This window comes from Typopeltis vanoorti, chromosome 3, assembly GCF_054136105.1.
Source record: "Typopeltis vanoorti isolate ZY-2024b chromosome 3, IOZ_Tvanoo_1.0, whole genome shotgun sequence".
In the NCBI taxonomy this organism is placed as follows: domain Eukaryota; kingdom Metazoa; phylum Arthropoda; class Arachnida; order Uropygi; family Thelyphonidae; genus Typopeltis; species Typopeltis vanoorti.
Genome location: NC_143551.1, coordinates 547,745 through 566,197, shown reverse-complemented (window position 1 = coordinate 566,197; position 18,453 = coordinate 547,745). Strand labels below are relative to the sequence as shown.

The following is an 18,453-nucleotide window of genomic DNA, read 5'->3' as shown; positions in this document are numbered from 1 at the left end:
ATAAAGGGATGTCGGTGGTTTTACATAAATATATTTTATATATTATTATTATTATTATTATTAAAACAAGACCTCATGGAGTCAAAGACTCATCTAGGAGGTCCTTTTATCTCACACACATCTCATCATACCAGGTCTTAAACACATTCAAACTCCTTGCAGACACCACACTCTCAGGCAAGGCATTCCAATCATTCACAACTCTGCACGAAAAAAACCTGCCTCTCACTCCCCTACTCACACCCTCTTTATACAGTTTCCAGGTATGACCTCTGGTTCTCCCCTGATCTCCCACTATTCTCTGTAGAACTTCTCCACCATTGATCCTATAACAACCCCTTACCAACTTGTAGGTCTCTATCATATCTCCCCTCTTCCTTCTCTCCACTAGACTCTGCAAATTACATCTTTTCAATCTTTCCTCATACTCGACATTCCAGAGGTCAGAAACTACCTTAGTCAGTCGCCTTTGCACCCTTTCCAACATCTCTTCATCCTTCTGAAAACCAGGTGACCAAATCTGGGCACAATAGTCCATGTGTGGCCTAATCAAAGCCTTATACAATGGAACAAGAATCTCCCTACTTCTACACGTCAGTGTCCTCCGGAAGTCTTTGTGTTGTCTTCACAATTTTGGCGATGTGTCTCCTAAATTTTAGATCCTTATCCACTATCACCCCAAGATCTCTTATTTCCTCTACTTCCAACAATATATTCTCGCCAAGCATAAATTCTGCATCCCATCTTTGTTTTCCAAATTTTAAAACCTTACATTTTGCAACATTGAACTCACATCCCCATTTGCTTGCCCAATCACTCAATTTATTCAAGTCTCCTTGCAAGGCCACAACATCTTCACTACTCTTTATGGTTCGTCCCAACTTTGCATCATCTGCAAACAACTGAATATCTCCATCCAAATCTTCGCCAATATCATTAATATACAAGTTAAATAGTAATGGCCCTAAAACAGATCCCTGAGGCACTCCACTAGTGACTTTCCTTTTCCTGGATATTGCATCCCCATACACAACTTGTTGATACCTATCAGATAGCCAGTCTCCAATCCAATGCACTAATCTAATATCCAACCCCATCTGCTCTAGTTTGACTGTCAACTTATCATGAGGTACTCTATCAAAAGCTTTTGCAAAATCCAAGTATATTACTGTGTATCCTTCTCCTCTGTCCAAGGAAGCAGTCACTTTATTGTAATAAGTAAGTAGATTACTAAAACACGTCCTCCCTTTAGCAAATCCATGCTGTCCATCAAAGATTATACCATTGTTGTCAACCCAACTCTGGATCCTAGTTCTCACAAGCTTCTCCAACAACTTAACCACAACACCTGACACACAGATAGGCTTATAGTTTGATGCTTGAGTTCGATCACCTCCTTTATGAAGTGGCACAATCTTGCCCTCCTTCCACTCTTTAGGGACTTGACCAAGTGCAAGACTCGTATTAAAAAAATATGTCAAGGCAGGTGTCAACTCTCTGGCACATTCCTTCAGAATACGCGGTGATATATTATCAAGTCCCACAGCCTTATTTACATCTAGTTTACTCAACTCCCCAAACACCTCTTGCTCACTTACAGTCAGTCTCTCCTCCCCATCATCAACTGCTCTTAATCTCTCCATGAAGTCACATTCACAAGATTGAAAGATCTTTATGAACTGCTCATTAAGTATCTCCACCACACAATCTGCAACAGCTGTCTTTATACCATTTCCTCCAATCAATGTCATGCTTCCATAATCATTCTTTCTTTTGCTGGCTACATATCGAAAGAACTTCCTAGGATTCTTTTTAGCTTCATTAGCTAACTGCTGTTCATACCTCTCTTTAGCTACTCTCACCAACCAAGTCACTCTCCTTGCCTGGTCTTTGTAGAACTCATGAAATTGGTTACTTCCACTTCTCTTATGCTGCCTTCACAATGCCCTTTTTCTCTGTATTGCATGCTTAATCTCTTTATTCATCCATCTCACACCTAACTTATTTAACCTTCTCACCCGTGGTATACATTTAGACATTGCATCCACTAAATATTTTTTGAAAATCCCCCAAGCTGCATTGATCTCTTTTCCAGCTAACTCCTCATTCCATGCTACACCTGCAAGCTGTCTCCTGAGCTCTTCATAATCACCCCCCTTGTAGTTCCATATATACCCTTTTTTCACAGGGGTCCTTGCACTGCTGGCAACCACCCAAGTAATCACCTCATGGTCACTTTCACCAATTGGTGGATGATTTGATACCTCTTTGATAATTAGATCCTCCGATGAGATGACCAAATCCAAGACCCTTAATCCTCTTGTGCCCTCTGTTACATACTGTCTGAGGTAGTTATCTCTCAAAAACTCAAGAAGCTCACTTTCTTTACTTCCAGTTGCTATCTCTTCATTCCAGTCTATATTGCCATAATTAAAATCACCCATAATGATCACCCTTTTCTTATTTGCTTGGCTTATTTGACTATACATTTCACTATCACCACCATCCACATTACCAGGTCTATAACAACATCCCACCAAGTATTTGATTCTATTCACCTCTATCTCACACCATACTGCCTCAAAACCACTGGCCCCATTTCCCTCTTGCATCTCTACCTTGTATGGACATTACTCTTTCTCTATCATCAATAGCACTCCCCCTCCCTTTTTACCCCTTCTATCCTCACGAAACACATCATACCTTTCCATCTGTATTCCTGTCAGGATGTCATCCTCATCTAACCATGTCTCACTTATTCTGACAATCTCTGGGTGCACAGACGCAATTAGTGCAACCATTTCATCTGCCTTGTTTCTTATACTTCTAGCATTGGTATACAAACACAACAACTCATTTCTGGATCTACAGCTATTTCCACTGATACCACTCACTCGATGTGATCTCTCCATGCTGGACTGGGGCCATTTCCCTTTTTGCTTCTTCATTTTAGAACCCTTTGCAATTCCATCTGTTTCCTTTTGATCCCTGATCATCCCATTACTTTCCTGCCTACACATTCTCTCACCTCCTCTTGGAGCATCCACCTTTCTCACGCTGTGTATCCCTGTCCACCCTGAGCCTTGCCGTTTCCCTGCTCCTCTTGCACACCCATTTTCTCATTTTCTATACTCATACCACTCACTTCCACATTCATTTCCACTCCTTCAATCTCTCCTGTCTTACTCTCCTGCTCTTCCACATCACTCCCCTCTCGATCTGATTCATTCTCTATATTCACTTCTCTACCTTCCAGCAGCAGTCTCTCCAAGCGACTCACACCATAACCACTCAAATGCAGTCCATCGCTCCCATACAGCTCACTTCGTCCCTCAAACTCATTCCACACATTAACAAACTGTACTCCCATCTCCTCACACATTTCAGCCAGAATATCATTCATAATCCTTGCTCTCCGCCTCATTTCACCACAATCATACCTAGGCAACACACTGACCACCCTTCCTGTCACACTATTCTCCTTTATCATTTCCAAGCAGTCTCCTGACATTCATTTTGACATGCTCTTTGTTCTCTCTCAAATCATTCGTACCAATTAATACAATTAACTCTTTTGCTCGTTCCTGCCTCATATTCAATGCCTCAATCACTCTACTCATTTTATCGCCTGGAAAACATACCTTGTGCATTTTATCCTCTAACACACCTTTAATAATGGAGTCGCCATACAATGCCACTCGCTCATCTTTTGTTATCTCTTTCATTCCATTATGATTTATTTTAATAGTTTTGATCTGAATTCTCTTAATTTCATTCCGCATCCATTTCATTTCTTGCTTCATCCAATCCAATTCACCTTCTGAACCTCGCGACACATTCACTCTATCATTAAATCTTTCTAACTTTCTAACTCTTGACCCCCTCTTCTCACTTTCCCTCTCATTCATCCTTCTTTGTTTCCGTACTTTCGGTCCAACATACGTCCAACTTTCACTATCATTCTTCTCACTTTCACTCTCACATATCTTTCTTTGTTTCCGTACTTTCGGACTAACATGCGTCCAACTTTCGCTATAATTCTTCTCACTTTTACTGTCATTCATCTTTCTTTGGTTCAGTACTTTCGTTCCAACATGCGTCCAACTTTTGCCATCAGTCATTCTTTTTTCACTATCATTCATTCTTTCGATTTTTTTTACTTGCGATTTCTGCACCACGCCATTTCTACTTTCATTCGTTCTCTCAATTTCGTTTCTTTCCGCCTCACTTTCGTCCCTTTTAACATCCGTTACGATTGTCAAATCGCTCTTTTTCTTTTTTCCTGATTTTTTAACATTTTTTCGCCTGTCTTTCTCGCCATCCTCTTTCAAACGTGCACTCACGACCCAATCGGTACTAGCACTTTCTGTCATCAACTTCATATTCGCATTCATCAATTCCTCGTTCAGGTCACATTTTGCACACACCCTTCTTCCATCCGCACTAAACATCCACAAATCATTTATGTAGTCGAAGGAATACATATAACAGACCTCACACTTAACGAACCGACTAAAATCCAAATTAAAATCCTGGAATGACAATGCCGCCGCCAGTTTTTTTTTTTCTCTGCAGGTTACTAGGTCTAATATTAACGTTTTCGTATTTAGTTTAAGCAAGAAAAAAAAAACCCACACTAATAATATCGGTAGCGTACAACGTTTACAGCCGCTCTTACTTAAACAATTACGCATATATACTTAATTATTCCTAGTAAAACTTATCTGAATCAGGAGCTCTTCAAAACACGTTTGTAGCGCTTGACCCACTAGCGCCCCCCCCAATTATTTATCCCTCCTATCAAATATGTAATGTTAAGAACAACGTCAAAAACAAAAACGTATCCCTTTGATGTTAAGCCAATATAATAATATATACTATATTATGCATACAATAAACACTGTAACTATAAAATAAATAATCTAAAAACTCACATAAGCATCTTTTTTTGCTTGTCCTATTATAATTACGTAATAGTAAAATAGAGGGGGTCAATAAAAAGTCAAGAAACTCCTGAAGGGGTCGACGATCAAAGAAGTTTGTCGACCCCTGCTCTATATGTTCATGTTGCCTATTTCACTTCTGTAGAGGTTGTTCCAGTAGAATACTATAATTATGTTGCAGTTATGATTAGTATGAAATAAGATGACATTTTTATGAACTTGCTATATTAATTAGAAAGATCCTAAAAAATTAATTCTTTTTTTTTTGTTTTCTTTTTTGATTTTATAGATAAGAGATGAAGAGCCATCAAAAATATGTGTTCCATCACCTGTTAAAGTAAAGGCTCGTCCACGTGTTACATGTGATCCACACAAAACATATATTATAACTGGAGGATTGGGGGGATTTGGTCTTGAATTAGCTCATTGGCTAGTGAACCGGGGAGCAAATAACATAGTACTTACTTCTCGTTCTGGTCCACGCAATGGATACCAGCATTTTTGTCTTCATCATTGGAAGGAACTTGGTGTTAATATTGCTGTTTCTAAGTCGAATGCCGCAAAGCATGAAGAAGCCTTACAGCTGTTAAAGGATGCTTCAGCCACTGCACCAGTTGCTGGAATTTTCAACTTAGCTATGGTAAGAACTTCTGTAAATAATGCTATGCATATTTTGAATTATTATGAATTGCAAATAATTTCCATATTTCTGTAGTTGTAGTGATTCATGTTGAAGTTTGTATAATTAAAACTATGTAGAACATGAATAAAACATAAAATATACAAGATAAACTAAATATCTATAACCTAGCATTATTGAAGGCAACTTTGCAGACACACAACTCACTGAAAACTAAAATATTGGAATTGGAAGCTTAATTGGAAGAACAGCAGCATTTCGCTCTTTGATTGGAAATGACCTGGGTTCAGTTCTCATCATTACGAGGGGATTCCTTATAAGACTTTTTCAATTGAAGGTGAGTTAGCTGATCTCATACGATGGTAGCAAATTTCCACCACAGTATTTGAAGGGGATAAATTAACCTAGGAAAGAGTGCAGTGGCAAATAACAAAGATATCAGGACTGTACAATGTTAGTTATGAGGATAGACTGAGGGAATGTGGACAAACTGTTGAGACATAGTTACAGGATTAACTATGTCTCCTCAGCACCATCTAAGGTTATCCTTCCAAAGTCATTCTTCCTTTTACTTGCCATGTAGGGGAAGAACTCATTGGGATTACCGTCGATCTCCCTTGCTAAGGTTTTCTCATAATCTGATGTAGCTTTTCTTACTATCATCAACAGTACTCCCTCTCCAATTCTACCTTCTCTATCTTCCCTGATAATACTGTACCCATCACATTCAATTCCAGTAAACATATCTTCTGCTGACAGCCAAGTTTCGCTAATGCCTACAACCAGTGGTGTAGGTAGAGCTGTTGCTGCCCGCAGCTGTCCCTGAGTTTGCTGCCCCTCTCAATACACACCAGAAAGTCAAAATGATGTATAGGGAAATAAATGAAAACACTATGTTTACTTTTGAAGTAAAACTTTAATTCCAACATTCTAAAATGTTATTTTTCTTGTTTTTCTGTTAGCAAAATCGTTGATGACATTGGCGAAGTCTATTTCATAGTAATGTAGGTAATTCTTAATCAAATTTTATTTAAAAAACTCCTCTCACAACTAGCAACACTTACAGCAACTGTGAGGAAATTCGCAGTAGTATTACAATATTTGGAACTGAGTTCTCGAGACTGTATTTTAGAATTAACTGCAAAAGTTCAAAAAGGTTCAAGTGCCGTCCAGGGCAGACCGTCCCCTCTGCACTGCCCTAGCTACGCCACTGCCTACAACTTTTGGTAAGATTCCACTGACTAATGGCAAAAATTCTTTCCTCTTAGTTCAAATGCTTCTTGCATTTGTATACAAAAATTGCAGATTTCCTTTAGTTCTTGTACCAGCTTTAGAACTGATATACATGTCACTAATTTTAGAAGTTCCATGCCGGTTTTTATCCCCTGTATTCTGCAATTTATTCCGCGAATAAGGATCAACAATTATACAATCACTGCTTGAGTTTCTCCCTCTTACACCCAACCTTTTCAATTTTCGTTTCCCTGCCCAATTATTTCAACTTGTTCAGATAACAATAACTTCTTCAATTGCTTATGACCTTCCATGTTCAGATGCAAGTCATCTCTTGCATACAGCTGTCTTTTGCCTTCAAACATACTCCAGACATCAACAAATTCCAGACCTCTTTTGTTGCACATTCTTGCAATCATATCATTCATTATCATTGTTCGTTTGCTTAACTCATAATTGTCAAAACGAGGCAACACACACACTATCCTCCATTTGACACTTTTCTTCTTCATGATATTTTTTTATTACTTTCCCTGAATGCTCTTTTACTTACTCCCTCACTTTCATTACTTTCCCTGAATGCTCTTTTACTTACTCCCTCACTTTCATTACTTTCCCTCAATGCTGTTTTACTTACTCCCTCACTTTCATGTCATCTCATTTCTTCTAGACCTCTTGTGCTTTCATTCTGTTGACTCCCAATCATTCCCATACTATTTATTACTTCATCATTCACCAAAGACTCTCCCTTACTTAATCCTGTTCTAGTTACTTCAGCTAAAGTAATCTGTATAGTCTTAATTTCTCTATTCAACACATTTAGCTCCGTTTTAATTTCCAGAATACTGAACACTTGCAAATTCTCTTGCAGGAGATGAAGGCCACTTTTTATTTTCATGAACTCCTGCCAAAGTTCTTCTGCTATGATCCTGATGTCTGATTCCATTCCTAATCGCGTCATTCTATCCCGACACTTCTCACATACATCGACATTTTCATTCTTCTTATTTAGCCAACAGTCCACAGATTTTTTACATTTTTCGTGCATACATATAGCAGTTTCCATAACACATCCACTGCGAAAAATCCAAGTTAGAGCCAGACTTTCGTATAGAAGTCCTCCGAGCTGCTGACATACGTCTCTTGTTGGATCCCCTCTTTAGGTGCTGAAACAGTGCAACAAACAGCAGCGAAAATACAATATATACAACAAAGTTTCAACAGTAACACCACTGAAGGACACTTGTATCTAAACGAAACACAACTGCAGTCTTGTTGAGCTATGCTAGAAAAAGTGTTTTTAAATTAAAGTGTAATGTGGCTTTTTGTCTTAAATTGTTCTGCAGTTGTGCTTTTTTGGATACAATTACACTTGTATCCAATCACATACAAGTTGGAGGTCAGTGTCGCCATGTTCACTGAGACCCTGACCTCCAAGGAGTCAGAGACTTATCATGGGAGGTACATGCTATGGCATACAATGCTCATCCAACCGAACTTTAAACTGATCAATATGTCTACATCCACAACGTATTCAGGCCATGCATTTCACTCACCAACCACTCTCCATGCAAAGAACCCCCCCCTCCCACTCCTCTGCTCACACACTCCTTATATAGTTTCAGTGATGGCCTCTTGTTATATCCCCCTCTCCCATTCTATGAAAAATTTCTTCCATGTCAACCTGATAACAACTCATGACTAGCTTATATGTCTCAATCATATATCCCCCTCTCTTCCTCCTAATCACGAGGCTCTGCACCTTACATTTTCTCAATCTGTCTCATACTCTACATTCCAAAGAATTCAAAGAAGATTCCCACCTTTGGGAATCTTCTTTGAATCCTTTCCAACATATCCTGTTCACCATGAAATCCCAGTGACCAAATCTCTGCAGAATAACCCATATGAGGCCTGATCAAGGCTTTACACAATGGCATCATAACGATGGAGGCCTGAATAATAATAATAATAAAAATTGTTAGAATAAGTGAGACATGGTTAGATGAGGACGACATCCTGACAGGAATAGAGATGGAAGGGTATGATGTGTTTCGTGAGGATAGAAGAGGTAAAAAGGGAAGGTGAGTGCTATTGATGATAGAGAAAGAGTTATGTCCTTACAAAGTAGAGATGCAAGAGGGAAATACTACCAGTGGTTTTGAGGCAGTGTGGTGTGAGATAGTGGTGATTGGAATGAAATACTTGATTGGATGTTGTTATAGACCAGGAAATGTGGATGGTAGTGACTATGAAATGTATAATCAAATTAACCAAGCAAATAAGAAAAGAGTGATCATTATGGTATGGTCAATTTTAATTATGGCAGTATAGACTGGAATGATGAGATAGCAACTGGAAGTATAGAAAAACGAGTTTCTTGAGTTTTTGCAGGAAAACTACCTAAGACATATGTAACAGAGGGCACACAAGGATTGAGGGTCTTAGGTTTGGTCATCTCATCAGGGGGATGTAATTATAAATGAAGTGTCAAATCACCCACTAATTGGTGAGAGTGATTACCTGGGTTGTTGCCAGCAGTGTGAGGACCTCTGTGAGAAAAGGGTATATGTGGAACTACATGAGGGGTGATTATGAAGAGCTCAGGAGACAGCTTGCAGGTGTAACATGGAATGAGGAGTTAGCTGGAAAAGAGATCAATGCAGCTTGGGGGATTTTCAAAAACTATCTAGTAGATGCAATGTCTAAATGTATTCCAAGGGTGAGAAGGTTGAATAAGGTAGGTGTGAAATGGAGGAATAAAGAGATTAAGCATGCGACACAGAGAAAAAGGGCATTATGGAGGCAGCATAAGAGAAGTGAAAATAACCAAGTCCATGAGGACTACAAAGACCAGGCAAGATAGGTGACTTGGTTGGTGAGGGTAGCTAAAGTGAGGTATGAACAGCTAATGAAGCCAAAAAGAATCCTAAGGAGTTCTTTCGATATGTAGCCAGCAAAAGAAAGAATGATTATGGAAGGATGACATTGATTGGAAAAAAATGGTATAAAGACAGCTATGCAGAAAGTGTGGTGGAGATAGTTAATGAGCAGTTCATAAAGGTCTTTCAATCTTTTGATTGTGACTTCATGGAGGGATTGAGAGCAGTTGATGATGGGGAGGAGATACTGACTGTAAGTGAGCAAGAGGTATATGGGGAGTTGAGTAAACTAGATTTTAATAAGGCTGTGGGACTTGATAATATATCACCACATATTCTGAAAGAATGTGCCAGAGAGTTGACATATTTTTTTTAATACAAGTCTTGCAGTGAGTCAAGTTCCTAAGGAGTGGAAGGAGGGCAAGATTGTGCCACTTGATAAAGAACGTGATAGAACTCAAGCCTCAAACTATAGGCCTATCTGTATGTCAGATATTGTAGTTAAGTTGTTGGAGAAGCTTGTGAGAACTAGGATTCAGAATTGGGTTGACAACAATGGTATTATCTTTCATGGACAGCATGGATTTACTAAAGGGAGTTTATGTTTTAGTAATATACTTACTTATTACAATAAGGTGACTGTTTCCATGGACAGAGGAGGATACATAGTAATATACAGGATGGCCATAAAATAAATTTCCCTCTTTGTCGCTAAAACCAATAAACGGAATGAGACCAAATTTTATATTGAGACGTTTGAAGACATGGGGAGATGATTTCCCCGAAAAAAGATTTAGTACCAAAATTCACTGATAGGGGAAACTTTGGTGCTGGTGGAGCTGAAAACAAATGGATAATTACATTAAAGGTAGATAAAATGGAATAATAACATTTCGACGATATAAGCGACAGCTGTGTCACTCGTTCCAGCTGGATACGTGGCATGTTACAATGATAATAAGAATAATAATAATTAAACTAAAACAGCAACTTGCGAGAGAGACCCAGAATTTAATGTAGTGATTGAACTCACAGGAAGAAATGTTTTATTAATCAGAATCAGGGACCCCTGAACCACATACACGATTTTCAATGTGCTGACCTTTCTTGTGTACAACAGATTGCATCTGGCATGTGACATGCTCTACAGCTGAGCATAAGGAGTTGGATTAGATGTTCATAACATCCCGTTTTATGTTCTCTTTCAAGACTTGCAAGTTGTGAACGCCACCTACATACATAATGGATTTCAAATACCCCCCACAGCCAAAAGTCACATGGAGCGAGGCGGCCATGCCATTGGAAAGAACTGACTGATAACCCTCTCATTACGGAAATGCAGGTGTAAAAGGTGCCTTACTGAACATTCAGTGTGTGGCCGTGCTCCATCCTTCATAAAAATTATGGAGTCCAAACATTATCTTTGCTGCAATGCAGGAATGACAAAATTTTCCAGCATTCGGCGATAAATTTCTCTAGTAATGGAGCTGATTACAGGACCTGTAGGGGTAATATGCTCAAAAAGTATGGTCCTATTATAATAAAATCAGCTGTGAAGCCACACCGCGCGGTTACTTTTGGAGAATGCACTCGTACTTGCTGGATTGCTTGAGGATGTTCTGATGCTCAAATTCTGCAGTTGTGAGTGTTCACTGATCCATTCAGATAAAAACGAGCCTCATCACCCCACAATATTCTCCAAGTCCAGTCATTGTCGACTCGGGCAAGAAACATTAGCGCGAAGGTCATCCGCTTATCATTATCTGCTGTAGTTAGTGCTTAGACATGACTGAACTTATATGGGTAGAAGTGAAGCATTTTCTGTAAGATTTTCCAGACTGTACCATAAACCGTATCAAGTTTGCGAGCTATGGCACTAGCGCTTGGATCATTACTGGTCCCTGTGTCGTCGAACACCACAGTAGCAACATCTATTACTGTGAACTTCTTTCACTGCTTTCCTTCCTCTGGCAGGTCTAACTCCTAGTGATCAAGTTTCTTCAAACTTCTTGATCATAGCTCTCAGTGCTGCAGCTGGCATAGAACCTGTATGCAGGTTATGAAGCCTTCTAATTCTGAAGGGGCACTATGGCATTGCACTGTTTAAGATAAAACAACTGAACAAGTAAATCACGCTGAGGCAAGGTAGGATGCATATTGAGCACAATTCATTAGTCATTCGAATAACTGCATGAACGTTCCTAATCCCTTTTTAAGCGAAATTGGTGGCGCTTCTGTCACGTATGCATAGTAAAATTTACATAGTTCTTTTTACCTGCATTTACTGCAAATATTCGATTGCTTTCGGCTCCGTCAGCACCAAAAGTTCTCCTGTTGGCGACTTTGGTACTAAATCTTTTTTTCGCAGAATTCATCTTCCCATGCCTTCTAAAGTCATAATATAAAATGTGGTCTCATTCCATGTATTAGTTTTAGCTACAGATACCTAGAAGGGAAGTTAATTTACGGTCACCCTGTACTTAGATTTCACAAAGGCTTTTGATAGATTACTGCATGATAAGTTGATAGTCAAACTAGAGTGGATGGGGTTGGATATTAGATTGGTGCATTGGATTGGAGACTGATTATCTGATAGGTATCAACAAATTGTGTATGGGGAAGAGATATCCAGGAAAAGGAACTAGTGGTGTGACTCAGTGGTCTGTTTTAGAGCCATTGCTGTTCAACTTGTATATTAATGATATTGGTGAAGATTTGGAAGAGATATTCAGTTGTTTGCAGATAATGCAAAGTTGGGACGAACCACGAAGGGTAGAAATCTTGTGGCCTTACAAGAAGACTTGAATAAATTGAGTGATTGGGCATGGGAATGGAGATGTGAGTTCAATGTTGCAAAATGTAAGGTTTTAAAATTTCAAAAACAAAAATGGGATGCAGAATTTATGCTTGGTGAGGATATATTGTGGGAGGTGGAGGAAATAAGATATCTGGGGGTGATAGTGGATAAGGATCTGAAATTTAGGGGACACATAGCAACACAAAGGCTTCTGGGAATGATGCAGAGGACACTGACTTGTAGAAGTAGAGAGATTCTTGTTCCATTGTATAAGGCTTTGATTAGGCCACACATGGACTATTGTGCCCAGATTTGCTTGCCTGGTTTTCAGAAGGATGAAGGACTCTTTCCAACATATTCAACAGATATGTTGGAAAGGGTCCAGAGGCAACTGACTAAGGTAGTTTCTAAAGTATGGGCTGATCAGAGTCTTATACAACGGAATGATAACCCTTTTATCTCTGCAGGTCACTGTCTTTCTCATTATTGCAGCAATCGTCTATGTTACCTTCACTACCTTTGCAATATGTCCCCTAAATTTCAGATTGCTATCAATCAAAACCCCCAGATCTCTTGTTTCCCCTACTTCCTCCATTTTATCTCCTCCCATAGAGTATGCAGCATCCCATCGATGTGTCCCAAACCTCAAGACCATATATTTTGCTGCATTAAATTGAAACTCCCATTCATTTGCCCATCTATCTAGCTTATTCAAATCCTCTTTCAGGGCTGCCACATCTGCACTATTACTAATAACCTTTCCCAGCTTCGCATCATCCGCAAACAATTGAATATTCCCTTGCAATCCGCGGACGATGTCATTGATATAAAGGTTAAACAATATAGTACCGAATACTGAGCCCTGTGGAACCCCACTTGTAACCTTACTTACAAGTTATTAAGGGGTTGATCAATGCTGGATAAGTTCTACAGAAAAAAGTGGGAAATCATGTGAGAACCAGAGGTCATCCCTGGAAGCTGTATAAGGAGAATGTTAGTAGGTGAGCTAGAAGCTGGTTTTTCTCAAGCAGAGTTGTGAATGATTGGAATGCCTTACCTGAGAGTATGGTGTCTGCAGAGAATTTGATTGTTTAAAGCTTGGTATGAGGAGCTGTGTGTTTGATAAAAGGACCTCCTAGATCAGTCTTTGAGTCCATGGGGTATTGGGTAATAATAATAAGGTATGTTTAGATTTATTAGATTTACACACCTTTGTGTAACATCTTTAATTTCAGCATATTATAAGCTATAAGTTATTTTTTATATTAGTATAGGGTGTCCCAAATTCACGCAAGAAGTAATTTTGCTAGAAAACACAGGTTTTTAATTAAAAATTGTAATTTCTTATTGATTCATAAAGTATACAGTATAGGGTCATGCATGGAATAGCATATCGGGTAAATGGCCTCCACGGCTTTGCTGGCACATACGCACTCTTTTGTCGAAATTTTCCATGACCGTTTTGCATAAATGTGGCTGAATTTCGTTGTTACAGCGCTCAATTTCCTCCTTCAAGGCATGGGTGGTCGTGGGCTTGTTGGCATAAACCTTAGACTTCAAAAAACCCCAAAGAAAAAAGTCCAACGACATCAAGTTGCATGATCTGGGCGGCCAATTCTGATCACCAAAACGGGAAATTACACGACCAGGAAATGACTCATGCAGTAATTGAATTGTTTCTCTGGCTGTATGGCATGTGGCACCGTCTTGTTGAAACCACATGTCATCCACATCCATATCTTGCAATTTAGGTGCAAAAAACTGGATTATCATGTCGCGATAGCGAGCACCATTAACTGTTATTGCCTTACCAGCCGCATTTTCGAAGAAGAATGGACTGATGATGATGCCTCCAGCCCAAAATCTGCACCATAAACAGTGACACGTTGTGGATCCATTTGTTTGTCAACAATCACTCGTGGATTTTCTGAACCCCCAAATGCAACAATTTTGTCGATTAACGAAGCCATCAAGATGAAAATGAGCCTCATCGCTGAAGATGATGTTGTTCGAACAATAAGCATCCACTTGTTGTTCCATAATCCATTCAACGAACTCTCTTCGCTGTGTGTGTGTGTGGTCACTAGGCTTCAGTTCTTGAGTCAATTGAACTTTGTAAGCATAAAGATGCAAATCTTTCGTGATAATACGCTGTAGAGAGCTTCTCGAAATGCCCAATTGAAGACCACGGTGGTGAATTGATGTTCCTGGACTCTCAGCAACACTCTCACGAACTGCTTCGATGTTTTCTGTTGAACGACTTGTTGAAGGACGGCCAGGATTTATAAGATCACTAATTGATCCAGTTTCCTTGAATTTTTTAATTAATCTTTTCACAGTTGATGAAGTTAAATCACTATTCCGACCATATTTTGTAAGAAAATTGTGAACTGTAGCTGCCAAAACTTCATTATTTTTAAAATATTGCTCAACAATGAAATTGCATTTTTTTTTTGTGTAGCACTCCATTTTTAATAACCCTCAACTGTTACGCTGTCTTTTTTTTCTCGTTGGCAACACTTTACTGCACAAATAGTGCTAAATTTAAATCTTGCATGAATTTTGGGACACCCTGTATATCTTACAATCCTGATTCATTAGCCAAAACTTTTTTGTTTTCTTTAAGTCACAAGAATTTCTTCAAATGTTTTATTTTCTTTATGTATATATATTGGCAGATGTTTGTGTGTGTATGTATGTATGTGTTGTTTTTTTAGGTACTTAAAGATTCTTTCATGGAAAATCAGTCTTCTGAAAAATTTAGACAGGTTGCAGAGCCTAAAGTAACTGCCACCAAAAATTTGGATATTTTATCTCAACAGTTATGTCCAGAATTAGTATGGTTTGTTTGCTTTTCATCAGTAAGTTGTGGACGAGGTAATGCAGGCCAGAGTAACTATGGTTATGCAAATTCTGTTATGGAAAGAATATGTGAAGAAAGAAAGGCAAAAGGAATGCCAGGTACAGAATGGTTTCATTTTCATGAACTTTTTCATTGTTTTTCATATTATAACATTGTCTTACTATTTTATATAACTATTATATAAAAATAAATAAAAATTATTTTTTTTTTACCTGAAGGTCTTGCTATACAGTGGGGAGCTGTTGGTGATGTAGGTGTTGTTCAAGACACAATGGGTGATGAAGTAGTAGTGGGAGGTACATTACCACAGAAGATTTCATCTTGTTTAGCAACATTGGATTTCTTCCTGCATCAAGATCACCCTGTTGTTTCTAGTTTTGTAAAAGCTGAACTGAAAAGTTCAAAAATGGAAGAGAAAGCTGGGAAACCATCAGCAATCGATGTAGTTGCTCGTATATTTGGTATGTCTGTTTTTTTAATTTTTTACGCTTAAGATAGCTAGCTATTCTTGTATTATATGAAATAAAGTCTTGCCTCAATAATAAAATTAGACTGGGATATACTGGCCAAAGATTTTAATAACAAATTGAGCCGACCTGTTTGCCAACTTAACTGTTGGCTTCATCTGGGCATACATAAGATGATAAAAAAACAGCTTAAAACAGGTCAAAAAAGAAACATAAATGAGTACTAAACGTTATACAAATTCAAAAGGCGCATTACATCAAACACATAGAGCATGTGTGATGTCAGACATTGTTATGCAAGTGTGTTCTGTAATTTGCAGCGAAGTTGAATTCTGGTGTGCTAAGTGATCTTATGAGGGTCTTCCATATGTCAACAAGGATTATCCCTTGGTTCCTATTGAGGCTGCCTTTTGAATGGATTACCACAGTAGCTTCTTTGAAGTTTCGGTTACGAAAGTCTTCCTCTAAATACAGCATAGAACTTTTGTCCCATTCTGTGTTGTGATTGGTATTCTAGAAATGAAGGGGTAACCCGGAATTATCTTTTCTGTTATTATTAATGTTTCCAATGTTTTCTTTTTTTCTTATCTCCAAACTTCTGGAAGTCTGTTCTATGTAATTTAAACCACATGTTGTAAATGACAGGATGTTTGCATCCTGTAAATTACAACATCCTGTCATTTACAACAAGATGTCCCTTGTTGTAAATGACAGGATGTTTGCAGAGAGCATTGTTATCCTTTGGTGATCTTAACAAGTTGCAGACTTTACAAGAGTAACTTTCAACCCATTTAAGACAGTCTGCAACTTGTTAAGATCACCAAAGGATAACAATGCTTTCTTCAGACATCCTGGTGAAAACATCATCAACGTACCTAAGCCAGACTTAAAGGAGAGGAATCTAGAGCATGTTGCTCCAAATGTTCCATATAAATGTTAGCAATGGGGGGGGGGGGGGGTATAATGGCTAGCCCATGGCTGTGCCTTCTTTTTATACGTAGAAATTTGGCAGTAATCGTAATCATTTTCTTTGATAATTTTCTGCAGCTCAGCAGAAAATGTAGATGCAGCATCTTCATCAGCACTTGTAGCTTCACCTATTATTTTCACATTCTTTAGTCCAGCCCTAGATTTAAAATTTTCAAGCCAGCTTTTGCTAGCTGCGAATTTTGAATTGTCTTCTTTATATTTAGTCTCTTTAAGTTGAAAACAGGCTTACAGCTTTGGCTGTGATATTATAGACGCTAATTAGAATTCTCTTTTAATTACTGTCTTCTAGCCAAATAATCAACAGATCTTCCATTTCAACCATTGTAGCATTTCCTTGCATACTTGCAGATGTAGATGCAACTTTACCTTGCTTGCAATACTCATCAGCTTTGGATAAAATAGTCTGTATTGTAGACTCTTTAAAACCAAATTCGCTTCCGATCTTACTTTTACTTTCACCACGTTTAAATCTTTTAATTATATCAAGTTTTGTATCTAAGGTGTTTACTTTCCTCTTCTTTTTTTCACTTAATGACTTGGTCGTGGGATTGCTCTTATTCTTTGACATGATTAATGGGCTGTAAAATTTACGAAGAACGTAATTTGTAGATATGTACAGCAGAACAACTGGAGCTTGTAATACACCCACTCTTAATGCTGGCAGCGAAGTAATTGTCTGGCACTCAGACTCAGGGAGCACGGCTGCGTGGGAGGAATGACATCATCATGCTCACGCCATGAGGCTTGCATGTTTTTGTGTGGTAAAAGGCGCTTTAATGAAAACTCTTGCCGCTTATATCAAGGAATTATTATTATTATTATTATTATTATTATTCAGGCCTCCAAGGAGTCAAAAGACTCATCGAGGGAGGTCCTTCCTAAGACATAAAGTCTGTCAAGACTCATCGAGGGGGGGTCCCCCCCTGAGAAACACAAAGTTTATCATACCACTCTTTAAAGTCACTGACTGTTCTTGCTCCCACCACTCCATCAGGCAATGCATTCCACGGCTCAACCACCCTCCATACAAAGAAACCACTCCTTACCCTCTTGCTCACAGTTTCCTTTCGTAACTTCCAGGGATGGCCTCTTGTCATCACTCCTTCCCGCCGATCAACCAAGCAAAAGAACTCCCCAGTGTCAACCCTGTAACCACCTCTCAACAGTTTAAAAGTCTCAATCATATCACCTCTCCTTCTTCTATCCACCAAACTCTGCAGTCCACATTCTCTCAGCCGATCCTCTTAACTATCCTTGTACAGTCCTGAAACCATCTTTGTCATCCGTCTTTGTATCCTTTCCACAGTTAATTTATCCCCTTCAAATCCTGGGGACCAAATCTGAGAACAATAGTCCAAGTGTGGTCTGATCAGAGACTTATACAACGGAATGATAACCCTCTTATCTCTGCAGGTCAGCGTCCTTCTCATAATAGCAGAAATCCTCTGTGTTACCTTCACCACCTTTGCAATATGTCCCCTAAACTTCAGGTTTCTATCAATCATCAACCCCAGATCTCTTGTCTCCTCTACTTCCTCCAGTATAACTCCTCCCGTAGAGTATGCAGCATCCCATCGATGTTTCCCAAACCTCAAGACCTTACATTTTGCTGCATTAAACTGACACCCCCATTCATTT

The 18,453-nt window shown here is 38.8% G+C and overlaps 1 protein-coding gene across 1 annotated transcript in view; it reads left to right on the top strand.

The window, feature by feature from the left end:
* The window catches only part of FASN1 (Fatty acid synthase 1), a 666,286-nt gene that overhangs the window by 579,658 nt on the left and 68,175 nt on the right, over positions 1-18,453 (top strand). Inside the window, exons 23-25 of the mRNA XM_090415364.1 lie at positions 5,233-5,583; positions 15,213-15,456; positions 15,577-15,819. Coding sequence (XP_090271490.1) covers positions 5,233-5,583; positions 15,213-15,456; positions 15,577-15,819 — 838 coding nt within the window. The remainder of the gene's footprint in view (positions 1-5,232; positions 5,584-15,212; positions 15,457-15,576; positions 15,820-18,453) is intronic.